The following is a 24,000-nucleotide window of genomic DNA, read 5'->3' on the forward strand; positions in this document are numbered from 1 at the left end:
TAACTGTGACTATTCTGAAAGCTTACAGGACATAAGCCTGGTGTTTTTACTGTCCTGCGGTGTCGGTAGGAAAAGAACAACTGTCGAGCCCGTCTTCCCCTCTGAGGCTTTCTGCCTTCCACTTGCGCCTTTCGCATCTTCATCTTGGCGCCCGTCTCCTCTGTTCACCTTCCCTGGTCAAGAGCCGCGAGTTTTCCACCCGTAAATCCTGCCGTGCGTGACGGCAGCGAGATTAAAGGCCCTCCTGCATTTTGAGCGAGTCGGAGAGAGAGTGGGAGGCACAGAAAGAGAAAGAGTGAAAATGAGTCAGAGAGAGAGAGAGAGGGAGAGAGAGAGAGGATGCACATGGAAGTGACTTCACAGCAGGAGTAATGATATTTAAATACTTTGACTCTAATGTCATAGCTTTGTTGCCCATGGGAGCTGCTTCTGAGAGAGAGCGAGAGAGAGAGAGCGAGAGAGAGAGAGTGAGAAAGGAAGACGCTTCAGAGGGCCTCCTGTTTCCATGAGGCCTCAGTGTTTATAGCCGTCAGAGTGCACCTGAGAGCTGCAGGATGTGGAGGTGGTAAAGCATGTTGAGGTTTTGGCGCCCCACACAGGAGCATATAAATTAGGTCTTTTGCAGATTCCAGTTACAATGTTGAGGTCAAAAGTCCAGTGCACTGGCTGTCCAGTGTGCTCCCAGCTCTTGGTCTGTTTCTTCCTCCCTCCCTCTAACCCCGCCCCTGCTCGGCATGCTGTAGTTCCCGATTAAATTGATCATATTTCAGCTCTACCTCTCCCTCCATGCAGCATAATTAATACCTCGTATTTACATAGAGGAAGATCAACTTGGTTACATGCCAGCCCCCGTTCATGATTGCAACAGAGTTTGAAAAGCTTTATGGACTACGAAGAATAACACACATGGTTTGGGGTGTACAAAAAAAGTCACATGTTGCCATCAAAAAACCACGATTAGCTCATTACTTCTGCTCGAAGCTGGTAGACCACATGAAATGCAGAGGGAAAAGTCATTTCGTTCCCAGTTCTCTCTCTTCCCTTGGAGAAGTTCGCCGAGTGGGTTCAGAGGAAGGACTTGTGTCGTAAAGCAAAACGCTGGTACTGTTTTTACAGTCAGATATCATGTGGTAATTGTGACGGTGCTGCATGCGTTTGTAGTTCTTCAGCAGAGGCAGTTCTGTACTGCACTCCTGCCATGTGGTTAAAAGCCACTCACGTTCCTGTGCATTGAGCTCTATGTGAGCTGGGTTTTCATTTCTTAGAAACACACACACACACACACACACACACACACATACACACATACACAGTGCGCGTGCATCAGGCTCGGCCACCAGGGCGGCGCCGTGGGACTTGGGGCAGAGCCCATCAGACCGATTCCTCTCGCAGCAAACAGCCGTGGCTTTACTTTCCATCATCGTCATTTTGGCGAATCGTGAACGAGAGCGGTCCCGCTTCTCCTCGCAGCTGATTTGCGTGCCCAAGCAGCTGGGCGATGACTTGCCTGGGTCACAGGCCAGGGGGAGCGCCCCGTTGACGCGGGCCCATTTGGGCCCCGCTCGGGCTGGCGCCACTCCATCCCGGTGTATAGAAGCGGCTCGTCCTTTGCCCGCTCGACCTCGGTCGATGACCGTTGTCAGCGAGGAGGAGGAGGACCCGCTCTCTCTGAGCACCCAAGCAGCTGCCTGACCCCTCCGTACTCGCTGCGAGGCACATTACCACAAGGTTAGCGTGGGACGGCGAGGATGGTGAGCCGAGGGCCCGAACCTGCTGTCACACAGGCGCGCGCGGGTGATTCGCTGAGAGGCCCTGGCTAATAGCAGCACAACACGGCCAGCGATGCGCCTGAGAGATCAAACTGTTCCCCTGATGAATGTGAGGGCAGGGGTTGGCAGAGAGCCACGAATCAGCAATCAAGGTCGTTCTCAGTTCATTAAATTCCACTGAGGGGCGTGGCTTTGTAAGCAAAACGCCTACATGCACACTGGCACGCACACAGCATTGCGCCTTGTACTGCGGTTAGTGAGGTTTTTCTCTAGCTAACGCTACCCAGTCCTCACCCTTCGGCTGCGGTTTGTACGTGTGCACGTGCATGAGAAAGTATGCGTGTTCGCATGCGTGTTCATCCCTGCAGTTTGAGTAAGACAGAGCTGCTGATAGAGCCAGCAGCTGCGCCACCTTCTGACGGGCCGTGTGTAATCTTTAGTGTGTCTTGTGTGTTCTGGCTGGTTGTCACACTTGCCGGGACTGGGACATTTGTAATGTTTACTGGCAAAGTTTGCTGCAGGCTCCTCCACTGGTACATGTCTGGTAGAGAGATGCAGTCACGGTCCCTGTCGGTGTGCAGCGGGCACAGCCATGATAGAACAGGAAAGGGCCTTCCCCAACTCTTACAAAAATTAGAAGCATAGAATGTCTAAAACAGCTTTGTATTCTTTAGCATTAACATTACCCTTGACTGGAACTAAGGGGTGTAGCCCAAACCATGATAAACGTCCCCAGACCATGATTCTTCTGCCAAGTTTTACTGTTGACACTACATGTTCAGTTAGTTTTCCTGGCATCCCCCAAACCCAGATTCATCCATCAGACTGCCAGATAGTGAAGCATGATTCATCACTCCAGAGGACACATTTCCACTGGTCTGGAGTCCAACGGCGGTGCGTTTATACCACTCCGTCTGACACTTGGCTTTTCACCTAGTGATCTTAGGCTGGTGTGCTTTTGCTTAACCATAGAGACCCATTTCATCAAATGCCCAGCACACAGTCTTTGTGCTGATGTTTGGAGGCAGTTTTGGAACTCTGTATTGAGGTATGCAACCAAGGATTCTGTGTCTAGCGCTCTTCAGCACTCGCTAGCTCCGCTCTGTGAGTTTGCCTGGTCTAGTGCTTCATTGTTGGGCGAAGTTGCGATTCACTTTAATAGTATGGGAGGTAGTGGTGCCTCAGTGGTTAAGGTAGTCGGCTGCTAATCAGAAGGTTGCCGGTTCAAGCTCCACCACTGCCAAGTTGCCTCTGTTGGGCCCTTGAACATGACCCTTAACCCTCAAACAAATTGTACTCAGTCATAATTGTAAGTAGCTTTGAATAAAAGTGTGAGCGAAATGCCATAAATGTAAATGCAACTTTAGGCTGAATTAGGCAAATCTAGCAGGGCAGAAATATCACAAACTGACTTGTGGACAATAGCAGCATCCTTCAGTGAAAGTCACTGAGCTCTTTGTTTGTTTTTTCTATTTGTTCACCAGTTGCATTTGTTTGTCGATTGTATGGTGTCACATTGATGTATGCTGGAATTTCTACACCTGTTAGCAGTGGGTGTGGCTGAAAAAACAGAACCTGTCACTAGGAGGGGTGTCCACATGCTGTTGGCCTTACAGTGTTGGCTGGTGTGCAGGTTTTTCACACAGGCAGGGCGTCTTGGGCGTCTGTAGAGGAGCAGAGAGGAGCTGCGCAGCCCAGAACATGGAAAAAGCCAAATCCAGGCCCTTCCTACATATTCATTATCCACATCTCTAAACAGTGCCTTGCAGCTGAACTGTGATGTTGCACCAGCCTTTTGAAAGTAGGTTGGGGTTTTTTTCCCCCTCCACCACATGGAAAAATATACTTACAGATATTCTGAATTTGACATAAAAATTGAAAGGTACTTGAACGCTGACCGTGAATAAGGTCAGGCTGTAAGTATATCTTTACTCCAGACATAAATGAATTCTGTGCGGGTTGGCGCTACCTCTTCAAGACAGATTTGGAACCAACATGAACATGCATCAGATATGCGATCTTCCTGCAGGCACATGGTGATTGGGAAGTGGCTAGAAATTGCGGAAATGGCTTAACTTGATTTAACTAACAGCTTCCACATAGCCAGCTGCTGGAGACGAGAGCCTCCTCTAATGCTCTGGCCTGAGATCAGTCCCAGAAAGGTAAACGCCGGTGAGGTGACGCTGCCGTGCAGACCAACTACTTCCTGAGTGTTTGCCACTGTAGGTCACTCTAGTGACCCGTTTGAGGTTCATTGTTGTCGCTGCGTAAAGATCCCTGCGCCACCCTTCTCTCGTGTGTCCCGGAACGCACGGCTCGTTGTCAGAGTGACCCCTTCCGTCAAACGCTATATGCTCTCCCGGCATGGACACCGTTTCCACTTTAGGGTTCACAGGGCCCGCAGAACAGGACATTGCCGAAGCATGGGCTGTTGGGAGTCATGACTACAGCGTTCCGTAACGAGGTGCACGGGTACACTGGGGCACTGTGGACCTAGAGGTCAACACCACAGCCTGCGCAGTAGGCCTGCGTGGGGTGGGGGGGGGCAGGCCGGACGAAGCCGACAACAAAGATCGCCCGCAGCACCCGAGTCCAGTGCAAGCAGACAACGGCGGAGGTGTGACGGAGGCGTAAAGGTTGCCCCTCCCGGCTCTCGCCACAGCGCTCCGCCCCGAGAGTAACGGAGAGGCCCTCAGTTTGTAGGTGCCTTCTAAACAAGGTGGGGAGGGAGGAAAGCAGTCAGCCCCTCATCTGGGTTTACATTCTGTTAGGGCGTGCCATGACGCGCCAGGCTGCAGCTCATTAAACGCGCGATCCGGCGCTCGTCTCCGTAATCGGCCGGCCCGCTCGCGTCTCCTCTGCCCACGTCTGGAGGGAGAGGGGGGCACCGGTCCTCCTGAGCGGCATGGCCATGTTTTCAACAAAGACCCCATGGATCGGGAATCCTGGCTCGTGGCTCCTGCCGAGTTTAAGGCAGGCTGAAGCAGAGGGAAGGACGAAGAGGAAAGGGCGTCTCAGTCGGCGAAGGCACCCCCCACCCCCGCCCCCACCCACCCGCGGTTGGAGTAAGCCGAGTGGTTGCCTACCCCTTACCCCAGCCGACATAAAAGCGAGGCCAGTCCCCGGCCGCCCGCCCAACCACTTGAACGCCCCCCCCTTCCCACAGCAAAATGGAGCGCGGTGGGTAAAAGCTCCGTGGCAGTTATGAATATGTGATTGCGTGTGCCGGGAATTTGAGGGAGGAAAGCTGTCCAAGGGGAGCGGAGGCCCACCGCGCCAACACGTAGCTGAATGAATTAGCGGCCGGGGCAAAGCACAGGATGCAGGGAGGCTGTGCCTGTTTGGGCATTTAACGCATCATCCGTTCAGTCCCCCCACCGTTCCCCAGTGAACAGAATTAGCTCTCAGCTCACACCCACAGACACCGTTCACGGCGCCACTGGCTGCCTTCACTATGACAGTTATGATGCTTTGTGTGTCTGCCAACTCGGCGGAAATGCAGGGCTGGTTAATCATTCATTTGCTTTGTTCGTGTTCCTGGTGTAAAGACGCGCTCCATTTTTTTGATGAATGCCAGTAAAGACCTGAGGTTTTTTTTTTTTCGGCTGGTGTGTGTGTGTGAGTGTGAGTGTGTGATTTCCAAGTCTGTTTTTTCCACCCCCTTTTTATTATTGGTGTTCTAAGAACACGCTGACACTAATGTTAGTCTGAGGTCACCTGCTGTTTGCATGACACGATCGTAGCAGGCGATTTCAGCTGCTTGTATTCAGTCAGTTCTCACTGTTAAACTGCCTCATATATTCCTTGCTCTAGGTTGTGATTACATTAAGGCCGAAGAAAATTACATTAAGGCTGAGAAAAATGGAAACAGCTCTGCTGAGCTGATAGGTGGGTATAGATTCCAGACGGCGTCTGGTGAGCAGGAGACAGAGACCGACGTGCCTGTGATAGTTGGCCCGTTATGCAAATGAGGGCGCCGCCTCTCAAGTCTTTTTGAGCAAATTAGTGGAGAACACATGGGCCAAAACAGCTGTTGCACACGCTCCTCTGTGTCAGCGCAGGGGTGAGGCGGGGTTGACCCAACGTGTTGGGCCCAATCTTTCTGCTCCCCCCTGGCTCAACCCCTCGATCTGCTTCGGGTTCCTTTTTTGCACGTGTTTGCGCTTTGCTGTAGGTGTGCGGCAGCGAGGAGTTAACCCCTCTGACACCACTACAAGCTCATGGCAGGTGTAGACCCTTGAAGTTGTTAGTGTTGGCCATTACCACTTTCTGTTTATAAGCACTCTGACTGGGTGCAGGCAGGAGACTTGACCAGGTGACCTCAGCAACATTTCTCTGTTTCTCACTATGTAAGTCAGCACCCAACAGCCCAGGACGACCAGAGAACCCTAAATACACAACAAAAAGAATAATTATAATTATATCATTAATATGATATAATAAAATTGTATATGCAATATTAATTAACAGTTATTATATTATATAATTATTGTAGAGTTAATTATATTATTTTCATATTATTAATTGTTATTATTAGCAATAGTAGTGTTAGTATTATTACAACCCCAACCTTATAACATTAAAAAAAAATGTTTTTTACTTATATTTTTAGTTAAATGTGAAAACTAAAATAATTAGTAGCGTATCTGTAATGAAGAATAAATGCTCAGAAGAAAAAAGCCTCCACCTCAAAGCTGCCTTAGCATGACATTGTGCAGATATAACAAACCCCCCCCTGCCGCCACAACAAGAACCGTGAAGCCTGTTTTCTTGTTAACACTGTGTTGGAGGCTTGACTCAGTGCCATTTTTTGCTATGTAAAAGCCATCAGTTCAGACGCATGCCCACCCTCTCTGAGCCGTGGACATGACACAAGGAGCCTTAATCTGTCAGGTGGATTGTTTCAGGTTGCGCTATACAGTTGCGTGCGGCGGGACTCTTCCTGCAGCGAGTCACCCCATGCAGGGGTCATGTTTTTAGCACAGATCCCCCCAGCAGGTACCTGCACCTAAGCAACAACTCGGCACTCGGTGTTTGAGTGCGATTTATGTTGATGCTTTATAAGCAAAGAAAAAATTCTGGCAAATATCAGGTGTTATTTGCAAGGTTAGGGTGACGTCTGGTTCAGCTTACAGACATTTTCTGGGGTGTGTTTGTGTGTTGATTTCTGCGTTTGTCCTACACACATCACTAGCACGAGCACGCCTGTGACGACTTTAGGATGTGACAGCTTTTGGCACCAGCTTCGGCGGTCTTAACCGTGTTTACTATTGCTGCCGCTGTGAGCTCACTCAAACGCGTGCGCACACAAGTGTGCGTACACGTGTTCGTCTGCGTAGTTCCAGTAGGAATGTCCGTGTTTCCGCATGGCTCCTGCCCCGGGGCCCACGGTGTGGCCCACATAGTGCCATTCTGTTTATGGGATGTGGTGATGGCAAGGCCGAACAATAGTTCAGCTATATCCCGCTGTGACCCGCTATGTCCTGCTATGTCCAGCTATGTATAGGTCCTTTTTATGTAGCGTTTCCCAGCTCTCCACTTAAAGGTCTGCGTTTGCATGTGCACGTTCCACTCTAGTACACGGGGAAACCGCAAACACAGGAGCCATTGGTAAGTGAGGAAGCATATTCCCGCCAGGAGCTGGGACCGTTGCTGAGGCCTAGCGGGCGTGGGCTCCATGCCTTGCAGCTCCCGAGGAAGATGACTTGGAGGAGCCAGGAGCAGGACCCTAAGCCCAGTCGGCCGGTTCATCTGCCGGTCACGGCCGCGTTGTTTACTTTTAATTGAGTTAAGATGGGCAGATAAGAGGTCTGCAGCACACACGCTCATTACCCCGGCACAGAGTCTGCACGCAGAGCCCTCCAGATAGCAGCCAGCCAGGCCCGTACCTGACGCAGCCTTGGCTGTGTTCACGCTCTCTCTCGCCCTCCCGCTCCTCTGTTCTGGAGTCGCGTGCACCTCCGCACGACCTCCCTTCCCCCCCCCCAACATCACTCGTGACTGACAGAATGCTCTGCACGCTGGTGAAAGGCTGGCCACCTCATTAAACCCACACCTGTCTTTTTTTTTTTTTTTTTTTGTCTTTCTTTTTCTGTTGTCGTTTTTCTGCAGGTGTGTCCTAAAGGAGACCCTCCTTGACGCCGCCCCCCCCCGCCCCCCCGTGCTCTCCTTTTCAAGCATGCACAGCCTCTCCATCACTCGCCCCTCCATCCTCCTGCCCCGCCTCCCCCCATTTCCTCCATTGATTTGCCATCGTTGGGTGTGAGGGAGAGGAGAGGAGAGGAAGAGGGCCACTGCCCGCCGCATGCCTTGCTAGAGCCGGTAAAGGAGGAACGCCCGCGTGCCACGGCCGGCCAGGTCAGAGCGGACCACGGCGCACCTCCGCGCTCGAGCTTGCCGCACGGACGCTCACGTTAGCCGGTTAGCCGTCGGAAGATCCCAGGCTTCTGTTTTTCAAAGCGACCCCGGACGCAGGTGCTGCCGCACAGGCCTGCAGCAGCCAGTGCTGGTCCAGGGTTCACTGTGTTCATGCACAGCCTGCATAGATCCGAGTAACCCCCCCCCACCCCCCCCACCCACAGAGACGGAGGGTCAGAGGGGGGCGTGTGGATGTCCAGCTCCACGCACCCCAGGTATTAACACGTATTAACACATCCCAGAATCCTCCCAGTGCGCCCAGCAGTATTAAAGCCTTCACAACCACTCACTCTTATGTCATACACTGTAAATATTTTTGCTGTCATTTAAGCCTTACAGAGATTTAATCTGCTGTCCATTCTGCTCTGTGCTATAAGATTGTTAGTGGTCTGTGCGATTACTGAAGGTGTAAATGAAACATGCATGTCGGCAATAAAGAACTGGAGGAAACTCTGCAAAAGGCTCGGTCTTGTTGCCTTCACGCCTCTGTGGCTGAGCCGCGCAGCGCGGTCAGCGCGGTCAGGTGATGAGGGCTCGTGAAACCACCTCGCCTGATCACGACCCTGCCAGGGTGGAGGCTCTGACACCCACAGCCCCTTCTACACCGTTACCCATGGGAGGGATTCACGAAACAACAAGGGCTGAAAGATTGTGCCTTGTATATGCACGCATGTTTGAAATTCGCAGCAGGAGTTTTGGCTGGAGTCGAACTGAAGGCCTCGTCCGAACACATCTGCACACGTCGCGGCTGTACGCGGAGCTCCGCTGCTGCCCGTATGCACTCATACAGATGGTAGCGACCCTCCGAGCTCCCAGCCAGCGGGTCTTGTGTCGCTTTCGGTGGCAACACGTTGCCTGTCGATGACGTGGCAGGCTGGGTAAACAGCGTGCAGTGTGAGTTTCACCCTGGGATGGGGAGGCAAGCAGGAAAAGGCAGAACAGAGTAGTGTGCAACTGTTGGAGTGCTGAGCACGCTGCCCAAACCCATGCCATGCCACTCCACAGCGCTCTACCCCACGCTAAACCCATCCCCATGCTGGTGTCCAAGTGCTGTTCCTGTGGTCCGCTTCACAGCCGTGAGTGGCAGAAGTCACCATTTGCTTCAATCAACTTGTTGCTGTCGAACGTTGCCCTTCCCTGCTTCTCCCGATGGCCTCCGGCGATTTTCATCCTGTTTGTACACACGCTACTGTACATTGTAATCAGCTCCAACATTTATACCATCGAAAATATGCTCTGATTGCTCTCTGTGTGTATTTTGGACTGTGTGATGGAGCCAAAAACAATACGGGTCCAAACAAAGCGTGGGCTGTGTGGACTCGCGATAATTTGCGCCGTCTGTGAAGAGGTTTCAAACCTCCCTTTGAAGTGTCCAGTCGCCCAAATTACAGTGCTGCCATAATGAAGCATCACTGTGCAATTACCCGGCAGCACACCGCACATGGCCCCGCGGAGCAGTGAAAGTGCAGCGTGGGGCAGAAAGCGAAGGGCAGCTGAGCAGCATTCAGAGCATGGGTGGGGTTTTTCCCCCCTGTGTGTGTGTGTGTGTGTGTGTGTGTGTGTGTGTGTGTGTGTGTGTGTGGCAGGGCCATGCCACGCTGCTAGCCGGCCCGTTCGCCTTCCCCCGGGCGATAGTCATCTGAGGTGGCCTCGTCAGATCCACCAGCGCGTGCCTCAGCTGGTGCGTTAACACACAGTGCGTCTTTAATTACCGCTGGGCTTCGCTTTTCAGCGTGACAGAGGCATGGTGGCATGCGACGGAAGAGCACACGACAGTGCAGTTAACACCAGGGATTTAAACCTTTCACGCGCCAAGACGCTTCGCTGCTCTCTGACCAGGCCTTTCGGTCCAGCTGTCTATACAGCAAACTCCTCTTAACCAAAATAATAAAGTAATAAATAATAATAAACTGAAAAATAAAACAAGTCTGCCCAACCAGACATTCTGGAGCACAGATATGCGAATAGCTCGTTTCTTGCAGTGTTACATGAATAGCTTTGTTTCTCATGCAGCGTTAAGCCGGCTTCCGAGTTTAAAGAGTAGTAGTATTCAGAAAGCCATGGCAACCCTGGTTACTGATCACAGGCTGTTGACTCAGAGTTGAAAGGGAGGCAGTCGACTCCCTCCACTTGCCAAGACTGATTAAAACCACACAGAGATGAGCTGTGTCCCACAGGCAGTGACTTGTGCACAGACCTGCGGCAGACACACTCACTGACCAGTACAAGAACTTTAATCAAACATCCTGTTAATACAAACAGCAGTGTCTGTTGAAATGTTTCAGCGCACAGTCCCCTCCTTGTAATTCCGGACGAGCACCGAAGCGTTACGACGTCCCTTTCCCAGGTGCAAAATAAAACATGGTTTCGGCAGTCATAATTGAGTCACTTTATGATGTGACAGTTTGCCTGCAGTACCGTAAGATCGTAGTTAAGCTGGAAGGTTCCGGACCATTCAGCAGAATGGCAGCGGGGCCTAGCGTGCTAGTGGCGTGAGGGGCAGCCCCTGAGCGCGGCCGGCCCAAATGAAATCCATGCCCCGTTCAGGGACAGGAGCGGGGTCAGCAGCTGTCGGAGGATATGGCAATCATTTATAAAAATATGCTTTCCCAAGCCCACGAAAACAAAAGCCCCAAATTCAGCAGCTGGGAAGGGTTGGGAGTAGCCCCAAGGCTGGCAAGCTCCCTTCCAGATGGGGAGGTTAGTCCGGGGCTAGCCAGACTGCTCCACTTAAACTTCCGATTCCCATTAGGTGTGGGGAAGATTGCAGGGGACGGGAAGAGGAAGGAAAGCAACAAGCATGACTGCTCTGTTTTTTGACTGCCCCCCCCACCCCCCAACATCAAATAACGCGGGAAGATTCCGAGACTGAAGAATTGTGTTTATTGATATTTGTGTGCGTTTGCCGTTGTTTGTTTTTCAGAATCCTCTCCCCTCCTTGTGCGACGTCGGTGCATCTGCGGATGCTTTCTTTGCTATGCTGTGAGCACGTGCCCTTCTTCTGGGAGAGTTGTGTCAAGGCCTGCTCGCTTATACTGCTTAATGTTCCATTTGTTCAAGTTGAGCCACTGGGAAATTTAGAGCGACTGTGCTCCTACTGCAAGTAAATTGCCAACCCACGACAATTTATAGTAATAGCAAGTGCCGGACAAAAATGACTGTGTGGAGCAGGTCTTAAATAAAAATTGATGAGCCTGTTCCCTCCTGTGTTGACCTGACACTCTGCTCAGCGTCAAGGTATCGGGTACCACTGGGGGTCTTGCGTTACCCCGGACTCAGTTTGGCCCTTTCAAAATGCACATTGTTTTTTTTTGAGGAGCTGAAAAGAGGGCCCCTGGACTTGCCCCTAATAAGAGAAGTGAACGCATGAAAGTCCTGAGACAGGATTCACAACACAGCACATAATGCATGACTCGTGTGAACGTGTGCCAAAAGCCAACCACTTCATATGGGTTTGTGTGCGTGAGTGAGAGAATGAGTGAGTGAGTGAGCAAGAGTGTGTGTGTGTGTGTGTGTGTGTGTGTGTGTTTGAGAGAGAGAAAGAGAGAGAGAGAATGAGATAACGTCCACACAACCCAGACATGTGATTTTCATTGAGCAGTAGCACCAAGGTATACCCTAAGCAGGCTCCCGGTGTATTAAGCTCAGTGTGTTTGGAGGCTCACTGGGCTTTGGTACTCCTCCCAGGAGGAGTACCTCCCAGTCACCAACAGCTGCCTCCTTTACGGCTCTACAGAGAAATGAGATCTATAATAATAACAGCCTGTAGAGAGTAGTGTACTGAGGAACAAAAGGCTCTGTAATTGCATGATATTATTTTTCTAAGACTATGGTACAGCGTCGAGCGGTTTGCCCCGTGGCTTGTCTCCTCACTGCGGTGTGGCTGCAGTGTATTTTGTGGATACGGAACATAACGGAGCCCAAAGGCCTGACTGCTCTGCTCGTCCATGTTACCAAAGGGCCGCATGTCTCGTGTGTAAGGATGGCACATTGATACACGTGTGTTACGCGACATGATATAGCGCACCATTGCGTGTGTGAGTGTGACGCTTAAGCCCCAGTGCAACCCGACACAATGCCAGGCATTTTCAGAGCACTGACACTTCTGATGTAGTGGCACATGCAGGGATCAATGGTCTTTTTGTCACAGAGACAAGAGGAAGCAGCAGCTCTGGCAGGCGTCTTGCCCTCATCTTCACTTTCCTCACACACGCTCACACGCGCGCACACACACACAGTGAGTGTGACTGCGTGTGTCCATGTCGTGAGGTGGGTCGCCCGCGCTCCCGGGGTGGGAGGCGTTCGTCCCGCGATGCACACTGGCCCCCGCGTGCCTGGGTCCACCCGCCGTAACCCTGCACTACCTGCCAGGGGCAGCCATCAGCCCCGCTGGGCCCTGAGTGCGCCACCAGAGCGCGGGGTCATGCCCCCGCAGCCCGGCGGGGTCGTGCAGACGGCTGGCAGGAGCAGGCATTAGAGGCCCATTACTGCAGGAAATTGAAAACACTGAGCCCCAGGCTCAGACACAGCCGCCCACTAGCTGCCGCCATTTGTAGAAGCTAATTGTGCCGTAATTAAGACGAACCGAAAGGAGGATGGAGGGGGTCAGAGGAAGGAGGTAGGGCAGATGGAGAGAGGAAAGCAATCAGCACCTTTCACCCGCAATTAAACAGTCTCACAGTGTTAAACTATGGAAATGCACGGGTGGGGCTGCCCCGTCACAAGCGCCTAGAAGCAGCGTTTATTTCCTTCACTGAGGTTAAGTGCTCATTTATTATGTGTCTTCTCTTATTAGTTACAAATATCAGAGCCAAACATTTTTTCAAGTGTTCTCACCATAATAGTTCAGTAAGGCACTTTTTTGAAACACACATTTTAAACACACACACACTTCAAAGGCCAACATGTTTTTTTGGTTTTTTTTGCTTTTAGATTGCAGTGGAATTTCTTCATGGTCTCATATATATTACACTGACCAGGCCGGCTGGCCTACGTAGCAACTCCTGGGTGGATGCTGGGGTCTAACCTGGCAGATCCTTCTCAGCTTGCATATTTAACACGACAGGCCCTCACCTGTACAATGAAGGAAACCGTGTTCGTTTTAGCCAGTCTGAATTAGGGTTGGGGGCTCTGTGCTTTGTCACCGTGAGTCAGATTAAGATTTCAGTCCTCACTAAACTCTTAAACTCCTGTACTGTTGATGTGAAGTTTGATAAAAGCAAGTATTTATTTGAAATGGGTGCCCCAGCCCGGGCTTGTGTCCTGTGTGCGCACATGTTTGTGTGTGCATGTGTGTGTTTGTGTGTGTCACTGACCTCTGCGCCTCTGGGACACCCTGTAAACAGACACCTATCAGCAGCTGGGCACTTGGGCAGAAGGACACTGACCTCACGACTCCCTGTCTCCACACACACACACACACACACACACACACACACACACACACACACACACACACACACACACACACACACACACACACACACACACACACACACACACACACACACACAGAGAGCCTTGTGTTCACCGTACCCCTCGGCTCAACCATGACTTGGCCTGACATCAGCAGTGACGGACGGCGTGCCGTGTTTACGGGCCCTCCGGAAATCTTCCCAGGAAATCGCCTCTCCCCACTTCCAGATTTTTATTTATAAATCAACACTTTCTTCAGTTTATTTGTGCCCAACAACATGCCAGTTGGATTTATTACACTCGAATCCAAAGAAAGAGTCTCCATTTTCCAAAATAAAGCGCTTAAAACGCCTGGAAGAATGTAAACGGAACGCGGCCAGAATTATACAAACAGAGATAGCAGTGATCCCTGAGTCAAAATGTTTTCTCTGAAGTGCGATGCAGAATCTCTCGGGACTTGCCAGGAAACCACTCAAAATTGTCTTCCTTCCTCTGAGGTCTTGTCCCAGACCTTCTGCTGAAGATGCTTCTCTTCACACGCGTTCTGGTGACTAGCCTTAGCCAGTGCTTCCAGGTCACCCTGTGGCGCGCTGTCCTCCACAAACGCGGCAGGTTTGCTATATTTACTGTGCAACGTGGTGTGTGTGTGTGTGTGTGGGGAAGTGCAGCTGCTGTGTCCGAGGCCATAAATCAGAGCTTCTCTCCGTTCTCTCTGCCTCTAATTGTTGATGGAGGGGCCTGGTAATGCACATATCTATCCGTGTCCTCGGCACATATAGTCCCCCATCTAGCCGTGTCCTCGGCACGTATAGTCCACCATCTAGCCATCACCATCAACATGTCCGTAAGACAGACACCAGAAGCCGCCAAAGGCTCATAAATTACAGTTCATGCCCTGTGTGCCCTAATGCCGCTCGACCCCGACTTCTTCATGCGGTTAAAATTAGGCTTGGGCCTCAGAGCGGGCCAGGACTACTGTGGCGCGGTCGTGTTAGCGTGGAGACCGTCCGGATTTGAACAGCGGGGTCAGGCGGGTGCCGCGAGTCCCCACAGCGTTACAGCCTTTCACATGATGACCCTTTCACAGCCAAACATCCACTTAAACTAAAACACCAGTCCATCTGCTAAACTGCACACCCAGCTCAGTTTACGTCATGCACATGGAGACAGGAAAGCACACCCCCCCACACACACACAAAACACAACACACGCACACAGTGAGGACAGACACAAGTGACTGTTTCTTATCTCTTGAGTATGTGAAAAATGTGTAATGTGTGCTGATCTGAATTTGATTAAAGTGAGGAAGTTTAGGGAGGATGTGAGATTTGATGAAGAGGATGACTGCTGTGGAATGGTTACTAATTTATTTGTTTCAGCTTCTTGTATGCGCAGAAAAGCGTGTGTGTGTGTGTGTGTGTGTGTGTGTGTGTGTGTGTGTGTGTGTGTGTGTGTGTGTGTGTGTGTGTGTGTGTGTGTGTGTGTGTGTGTGTGTGTATGTGTGTGTGTGTGTGTGTGTGTGTGTCAAGTGTTTATTTATCTTTTGTCTGATACTTTAGCTGATATTTTTCAGTAATTAATGTAAATAATCAAGCTTCATATTCAGTGTATCAAAAAACGTTCTCTGGGTATTGACACAAATGTTACTTGTCAGGAAAAACAGCAAAGCAATATTTGTCACTAAACAATACAAATTAAAGAATGCCTTAGCACTGTATATTTTCAAAAGCAGGTAAACAATTGGAGAGAGATGCAGAAAGGTTTGTAGACTTGTGACTTCAGTTCAGTTCATGCAAAAAATAAAAAGCCCCTTGAACTGTGAGCAATATCGCAATACCTGACTTCTCAAAGCTTACATATGCAGCTAAGCCTTTTGGGATGAGACAGGTTTGAAACTGTGTATAGTGTTTCAGAAAAACAAAACAAAACAAGAACTTTCATTTAATCATTTAGCATTTTACTGAGGAAGTACTCAGTTATATTATTATGTTGAATCATTCCATACTTAAATCAGATGCTCCTTTTTAAAAATTTAAATGTACCCTAAAGTAGCCTTTATTAATGCGGCATCCCATAATGCAGCGTGATCATAATCTCACTAGGAGCACTGCCCTGGGGTATGCAGATACCTGATGAATGAGTGATAAGTCAAATACAAACAATATGGTTGGGTGTAATCCAGAATATGATTGTCATTAAAAAACTGTAGAAGTCTTATTTATTTAAGTCATGTGACCAAACAATATCAAATATAATGGCTCATAGTTTACAGCCGTTGTGGCGATCCTTTTCTTCCATTCATCTTTTTCAGCATTTTCCCTTCACATGCTGTAAAAGATGTGTTGTGACACCACCAGCGCTCTCAGACTGAGGCAGCATGGGGTGTGCTGGGAATCAGCTGGAGAACTCTGCCTTACCCACGGCTAACTGTGGAGGGGAAGCAGAGTTCCGTCTGCTAGCGAGCCAGCCCGTTCTCAGTCCAGACCTGTGTTTCTCGCCCTGGTTATCCACTGCACGCGGTGAAGGCTGTGGAGTAGGTAAAGGTAGCACTGTTTGTACCGTTTCATATAAACTCACGATGGACTACTCAGGAGCACTCCAGTGTGCTGGGAGTCATGAGTACCCTCCCACTCCCACAGAGACGCGGACCCGTCGCCGGACCGCAGCGTCGCACGGGGCCGGAGGTCGATCTCCTCTGCGCAGAGGTAGTCGGGCATCTCGGGATCCTCCACCCACCCCTCCTTACCCCGGAGATGCTAGCAGACTCTGCTCTCGAGCTCATCCTACCCAGCCATTATTTCAATACAGCACAATTACAACAATTATCAGGATGACGAGCACATACGAGGACCCTTTCCCACAAGCCTCAGCTTCTCCAGTGCCCCCTCTTCCCAGAAAGGCAGGGGTCTCAGCATATCGCAAATGTCAGGCCGTAACGTGGGCAGGAGAGAGCTGGTCTGAAAACATACCCCGTACATGGTGTCCTCTGGAGGAGGGGTGCCCCCTCACAGAATGTCATTAAAACTTTTGAAGAGGGCTTTCACTTCTCTTCACTGTCAGGACTTGCGTCAAGTGTCTTTTTAAGTATGTCTCTGTGGCTTGCGCCCATCCTAGACCTTTTCTGGGAGGTTTTTAAAAACATTTTTATGTCCTCTGAGACCAGCGTTGCCAGGCAGAGTTTAACGAGTAAACACTGCAGAGTGACAAAAAGATCATTCACTGGACCGGCCCTGCTTTGTTCCCGTGTGCTGCCGCACGTTACGGCTGCAGAGGGGAGGCGGTTTTTACTTCCTGCCAGAGTTCTGATCAGCAGAGGGCCCTGCATAGACCAGTGCATAGCTGCACCACACACACATATCACATGTGGTGAGAACGGAAACTGCTCCGATATCTGCTTAACAAACAGAAGCCGGGCTCTGCACGTCATGTCACGTCTCGGCAGTGGACTTGATACCTGGCGTCAGGGGGTTACACAAACGTGGGTCTTCGGAATGCACGTCACGGGAAAGAAAAGGCCGCGGTGCCGGTCTCCTCCGGTATGAAGCAGAACCGTGTGTCCAGCTGGACGCCGGCACAGACGCCGGCACCGTCCTCGTGAATGTCCTTATTTAACCTGGAAGCGTAGTGACGTGGCACAACTAAGCCACTGATGGTTTCACCACGCCCACCCCCCCACCAGGTCGAGAGGGCACACGGCCCACCCCTCAAACCGAGACGCAGAGCAAACGGAATGAGGCGCTAGGATTTTCTCAGGGTCTGCGCGCCATGGCGCGAGCATTCCTCAGTCGGTCCCTTCCTTGCTCTGCTCTCTCCTGTCCAGCCACACTGCTGCAGAGGAGGACGCGGCGTTTGTAGTCTGCGCCAGCGAGGGCTCGCCTTCTGCCAAATGACAGGTCTCGGGAGTCGAGTTTACCCAAGTGTCAGTCCTGCGTCTGTAATGAGTAGGAAGTGTTGAGGCCCGGGCCCAACCACGCCGGCTCGGCCGCGCTGCTACCTCCGCTCTGCCCCTTATTTACTTTAGTGCACTGTTGGCACCAGGCCGCGATTATAGATCTCGCTCGGAGAGTACAGCTTGCGGCCGTAACGGGGGGATTTGTTCAAATTAGACCTCCAGAGATCAGAGGAGCCAAGTGGAATCACTGTCCTTAGCTGCTCCTCGTTGGCATGGGGGGGGGCCGTTGTGTCAGATCCAGCCAGGGTCAGGCCTGTGCCTGTGGGAAGCCGAGCTATGCCAGGGCCCTGGCTTCATTCATGGCGCGGCGCGTTTCAGATGATAATGAATGGCCGTCAATGAAACGGGCCCCTGTGCGGAGGCGCGCCGCAGGGCCGGCGTTCTCACGGCTCGGCAGCGGCAGGAGAGAGGCGCCCCTTTGTCACGCCGTCAGCACGTGCTATCGGCTTTCTGCATCTGGAAAAATGTGCCCCATTGTCCTGAAGGTCAGCTCCGTATTGCCAGCTCCAGACTGGTGGCATTCCTCATGGCTCTCGCTCTCCCATTGGGTTTGGTGGACAGCCCCTTCAACCCCCCCAAACCCCCCAACCAACCACCCCCCCCCTTCATCTGAAGAGTGCCATCCGACACAGAAACGGATAGACTGTCTCCCTGGCTCCGTGCTTTGGAGCCCCGGAGCTCTTTCCATTGCGATGGACTCTGAGGTTGCCATGGTGGATAGGTGCGTGCGTGCAGCGGTGAGCACGTCTGCCCGCCGCGCGTCCGCTTTGTTGACCTCCTCTCCCTGGTGCGCCACACCACTGCGGTGGAATGCACATAGATGGTCCAGCGCAGTGTGTCTCATCATGAACGTGGCAGATACACAGAGGGTCTATTTTCAAACCAACTGCCCCTCTCTCTCTCTCTCTCTCTCTCTCTCTCTCTCTCTCTCTCTCTCTGTCTCTCCCTCCGCCCTCTCGCTTACTCTTACTTTTCGTGGCGCTGCAGAGAGAATGTGTCTCATCAGGGTATTTACTACAGTCCGTACTGTGGGAGAAAGCAGGCCCGATCTTGGACCGTAAAGGTATGTGAACACCGCCGGGCCCGGGAACAGATCCAGCCTTCTCGGTGCTGCTTAGGTCAGCTCCCAACTGCAGATCCTGAAATGGCACCTTCACGTGTCTTTGTTTCTGCACCCGGAATGTGTTGGAGACTGCAATGAAAGATGGGCTTTCCACAGAAATGCATGTTCCTCATCTCTCTCTCTCTCTCTCTCTCTCTCACACACACACACACACACATGCGTGTGTACAGGCACGTGGCCCTGTCTCTGCTCCTCTGCCTACCTGTCAAACTTCAGACAGCATGGGTACAGCAGATCACAGCCTATATTCTGTTTTGCGGGTTAAGTAAATAAAACTCATTTCTGTAACACTAAAGTTCTGTCATGGTATGTCTGACAGACTTTCGAGCACGTTGATCAGAATTTAACGTTTGTTTCCTTGACGAAGTAACGTCCGAATGAGCAGGATGTGTGTACCTGTGTATATTCTAACCATATCGTACAGGTTACGTTAATTATATCTGTGTAGCTTCTTTTTTTTGGTACCTGATTCGGTGCTGAGCTGAATTGTGAAGGGTGGTTTGACCCTGCGCTGTGGCTATGGGAACCATTACGTCTTTGGGCCCAAGACAGGTACAAACTGAAAAGATGCGTCAGCCGTGGTCAGCCGTGCGTGTGTGTGTGCCCAGGGGCAGGAATAAACATAGGGATCTGGATAAACAGCAGGGGCAAATACGCTGAGGCAGGAGAGAAAACCGGAGAGGAGGTGGGAGCATGTAGGACGGTGGTGGTGGTGGAGGTTGGGTGGAGGGGAAACGGCCATGACGCGCTATATTCTAGCAGACTCCTCAACAAGACCCAGTGCCTTTTTAACCTTGCACTAGCCAGACCTCAGCCTTGGGTTACCCCAGAGACAATCCACACCGGCTGTACATGTCAACGAGATCATGGCGGAATGAAACGTCCTGCTGCCGACACCAGCGAATCCACTCTGTGGTTTTGTTTTTTGTTTGTTTTAATGTTTTGTTTTGGTTTTTTTGTTGTTTTTTTTCTCCAGTGTTTTTTTTTTGGGGGGGGGTTGGTGGTATGAGATCCAAGATTGCAGACTGGTGCGCTGAATATTTTATTGACTGCCTGTTCGCATCGCGTGGACCTGCCTGACATGCTGACTTCTCTTCTCGCTGGAGACGTCATGTCACTCCGCATCAGGCAGCGGTGCCGTGATGCTGTCCGCACGTTTCCTGTGAATGAACTCCGGCACGGCAGGACGGCGCGGACCTGGGGCGACTGCACACGCTCTCGCATACTTTCTCTCTCTCTCTCTCTCTCTCTCTCACACACACACACACACACACACACACACACACACACACACACACAGCCATACACCCATGCGTGTACGTATGCCTGCACACACACTCCGGCCTCCTCCTCATCGGTTGCTGCCTCCCTCCACCCGTGCTTAGGATAGCGCTCTCTGTCCAGGTGAAACGGTCCTCAGGACCCACAGACGGGCATTAAACCCGGAGGCGAGACTTTTTTCCCCTTCTCCTCCATGACTCAAATTCTTGAAGGGGTGTGTTCGTGGTGACGGTAGAGTGCTGGAATTTCACTTTTAAAAAATTAACCGAGTGGCCGCCGGTGCTGCGCCTCTGGGTAAATTATGAATTGTGTGCATTTTTACATGCAAGGCCAAGACTTTTTGGAGCTTTACTGGAGCTTTGTGTGGAACTGCTATGCTCAGCCCTTCATAGGTCACATGGTTTTAAGGCGTGAGCAGGATTGTGCAACTGGCCACCACTGGGTTTAAAATGTGTTCATCCTAGACCTAGCAAAGCCTGTTCATCTCTCTCGTGGGCCTGTGATTGGCCACTCCGGGTATATAATGTGCTCATGTACCAAAGCCTTTTCCTCTCTCCGCCTCCTTGGCTTTGACAGATTTCTCAAATGAGTCAGAATCTGGTGGAGTAGAAGCTGCAGACCTCGGATTTAAATCTCCTCCCATCATCCTCATCACATGCATTCCCTGTGTTTACAACTGCTTTGTTTTCCAGCAGTCTTGTCGTAAGCTTTCTTTGGTGCGATAACACAGGCATGCGCGCACACACACACACACACACATCCCAGAAACGTAAATATTCCCCACTGTTAGCTCTCACCACAGGTGTCTGTCTCTCCGCGACCCTCTCCAGAGTGCTCTCTGGCTTGCTTGATTTCCAGGGTCTGACGAGTTCCTCTGGTTCCACCATTCCTCATGTTTTGTGTCCCCGGTGAGAATGACTCATGTTGAAGTGTCCGCCAGGTGTACCCACGACACCCAGAGGGCCTGTTACAGAGGTTAGGGGTTTGGGTTTGAGTACGGCAGCGGAGCTCACATGGGTGGGTTGTGGAGCTCTGACATCATCCCCAGTCTTCCCTCGCTGTCTTGGAAACCACTGATATGCATGTTAACGAAGGCTCAAAAAAAACAGGGTTGCGTTCAGGAAGTTTACCAGCTTCACAAATGTGACTAGCAAGTGCAGCACAGCACGTGTTGTGTGTGGTGATCTTCTGCTCTGGCCTGCAGTTGAGTTGAGCTCCTCTCCCTCTGCCCGCTGGGTTCTTTGCCTCACGCATCGCTGTAATCTTGTCGGAAGAGAAGGCCTAGTGCTCAGACAGGCCTAGCGCTGTCAGTCAGGAGATCTCAGATCACAGGTTAACCACCAGGACAGGAAGCCATTGCTGACATGAGACACACTCCTGCAGAGTAAGGTGGAGAGACCTTAAAAATATGTATAAAAATCTGTTTCATTTTTATTTAACCATGCCATGGAATTCTTCTTTGAGAAAAGATGTTTAAACCTGCCTTTGTATAAGGCGATTATTGATAATTTCGGAACCATTTAAGTCCATTTATTGTTATTTTTGCCAGAAGAAAGCATGTTGCATTGCACCCTCTCTCTCTCTCTCTCTCTCTCTCTCTCTCTCTCTCTCTCTCTCTCTCTCTCTCTCTCTCTCTCTATCTGCTGTCTGAGAGCACTCATGCAGCTCTGGCTGTATATCCATCTTGGCAGATGTAGCATTTTGCGGTATTGCATGTAGGTGATAAGCGACTGAGATTTCTCCAGATCTTTCCTGCAGGTCTGATATCAGTGTATGGCACAGAGGGGCTTCCCCAAGCTCTGGAGAGGAGAGATTCCCAGGGGCGGGGCGCTGTTTGACGTGTAAACACCACAGGTCAGAACTCTAAAAGTGCGACCAGCGCACTCTTCGATCTCCTTCCTCTTAATACATCCGAGTGTAAGCTACATGTTTTAAGGGGGGGGGGTTTGAAAGGTTCAGGAGCGGAGGTCATTCCTTGAAGTGAGCTCAGCGGTGCTCCTCTCGGGCGCTTGCCTGGGGAAAAGGCAAAATTAGGTTGATGCTCCTCTGGCACCTTCCAGCTCGGAGTATTGACGGAGGCAGCAGGCTCAACAGTGTCACACGCAGTGGGTAGTGGTATCTCTGTGGTTAAGGTGCTGAGTTATAATGGGAAGGTTGCTGGTTCAAGCCCCACCACTGCCAGGTTGCCACTGTTGGGCTGAGCAAGGCCCTTAACCCTCAGTTGCTCTAGTTGTACTCAGTCATAATTGTAAGTAGCTTTAGATAAAAGCGTCGGCTGAATGCTGTAAATGTGACACGCCAGTCCGCATCACGCGCGTGAATGGGCCATCCTACCCTGCCTCGATTCTTGAAGCTTGAAAATGTCCTCTGTGACAGAGGCTTCTCCATCTGACGCGAGGTGAAGCGGCCTGCTTCTTCGGCAGTTTCATGGGACTCCTGTGCTGGTGTGACTAGGCTTTTGTGCATGCGTACGCATGCGTGTGTGTGTGTGGTCTCATTCTTTGTCTCACACAGCATCAGCTGCAGGACGTGTAGAGTCCTGGACGTTTGTGGTGGTTATTTTTTGAGACCGTTACTGCATTCTGTGATCCACTTTCAGAAGAATGAAAGACGATAAAACAGCAACACAGGGAGAGAGCAGCTTGCCGCAAACGAGCAGCAGAGGATGAAGGGGTGTCGCTTTCTGTTTCCGGATGCCGATGCGTCGAGAGGAAGCATGAGCCAGAACAGCACCTCCAATAAAACCACCGCATCCATTAGGCGAGCCAGCCTGAGTGGTGTACAGTAGCAGGAGGCCCTGCCCTGTGTTGTGGCTCAGAAAGAGGAAGTAAGAGTGTAATGGTTCTGGATGGCAGGCAAGCCGGTGTCGGCACTGCTGGGAGTGTAGATTGTATCCCTCAGCTTCCCTCAGCCCCACTTTGATTGGCCGGTAGCTTAATGTGTGCGCTGAGAGAGCTGGGGGCTGGCCCTTGTGACAGGGGCCGAATGCCCCCCACCCCCCACCCCCGCGCCGGCACCTCGGCCTGACCCCACCCCGCATGCCCACTGCCGAGACCTGGCCCACGCGTTGTGCTGCTGAATAGGTGCCCTGTGATGTGGTGCGGCTCTGCTGGCCACGCGGGCCCTGTGAATGGGCCGGCTTGTTGCTGCACAATAGCCCGGCCCCGAGGTGGGCCTGAGGGCACTGGCTTCAATGCTGACGCCTCCCCCATCACCGTGCTGCTCTTGTTGCCGCCGCCCCGGTTGTGGCCCCGCCTCCGGCTCGCTGGCTGCTTCTCTCTTTTTTTTTTTTAGGCTTGTCACATGGAGCCTGCATGTGTGACAGAAGGTGAGAGGTCACGGCTGGGACCTGAAGCAGCAGCCCAGCAGATCCCCTGCCCCTTCACACCCTTTATGACCTCCTGCTCTGTGCAGCCACTGTAGCAAGTACATACATACACACACACACACACACACACACACACACACACACACACACACACACACACTATGAATGAGGTTTTGTCATGTATAGCATGTGGAGTGCCTGTCAGTCTCATTTATAGCATGTGGAGTGCCTGTCAGTCTTACGTCTAGCATGTGGAGTGCCTGTCAGTCTTGCGTCTAGCATGTGGAGTGCCTGTCGGTCTCATGTCTAGCATGTGGAGTGCCTGTCGGTTTCATGTCTAGCATGTGGCGTGCCTGTCAGTCTCATGTAGTATGTGGAGTGCCTGTCAGTCTCATATACAGCATGTAGAGTGCCTGTCAGTCTCATTTATAGTGTGTGGACTGCCTGTCAGTCTTGTGTACAGCATGTGGTATGTAGTATGGAGCATTGTCTTCCTGGCATCACAGCATGATTTGTAGGCTGTTGCTGTATACAATTTACGTCAACAAATCACTCCAGACAGATTACTAGCAATTACCCGCGGCTTTCACGCTCTACCCTATCATTTCTCTCTCCTTTCTTCTCTCAGTTTCACTCATTCTCTCTCTCTCTCTCTCTCTCTCTCTCTCTCTCTCTCTCTCTCTGTCTTGGTCATTCCCTCCATGTCTGTCTACCT

The 24,000-nt window shown here is 51.3% G+C and overlaps 1 protein-coding gene across 4 annotated transcripts in view; it reads left to right on the forward strand.

The window, feature by feature from the left end:
• Nucleotides 1-24,000, forward strand: part of bcas3 (BCAS3 microtubule associated cell migration factor) — a 163,175-nt gene that overhangs the window by 88,035 nt on the left and 51,140 nt on the right. Inside the window, exon 24 of one of the 4 annotated variants that reach the window (XM_035533995.1) lies at nucleotides 7,881-7,926. The exons of the other annotated variants lie outside the window; for them this stretch is intronic. Within the exon in view, the coding sequence (XP_035389888.1) occupies nucleotides 7,881-7,891 (11 nt within the window). The 3' untranslated portion in view covers nucleotides 7,892-7,926. Of the gene's footprint in view, nucleotides 1-7,880; nucleotides 7,927-24,000 lie in introns of those variants that run through there. 4 annotated transcript variants of the gene reach the window in all.

The sequence above is a fragment of the Electrophorus electricus genome, chromosome 15 (genome assembly GCF_013358815.1).
Source record: "Electrophorus electricus isolate fEleEle1 chromosome 15, fEleEle1.pri, whole genome shotgun sequence".
Classification (NCBI taxonomy): Eukaryota; Metazoa; Chordata; class Actinopteri; order Gymnotiformes; family Gymnotidae; genus Electrophorus; species Electrophorus electricus.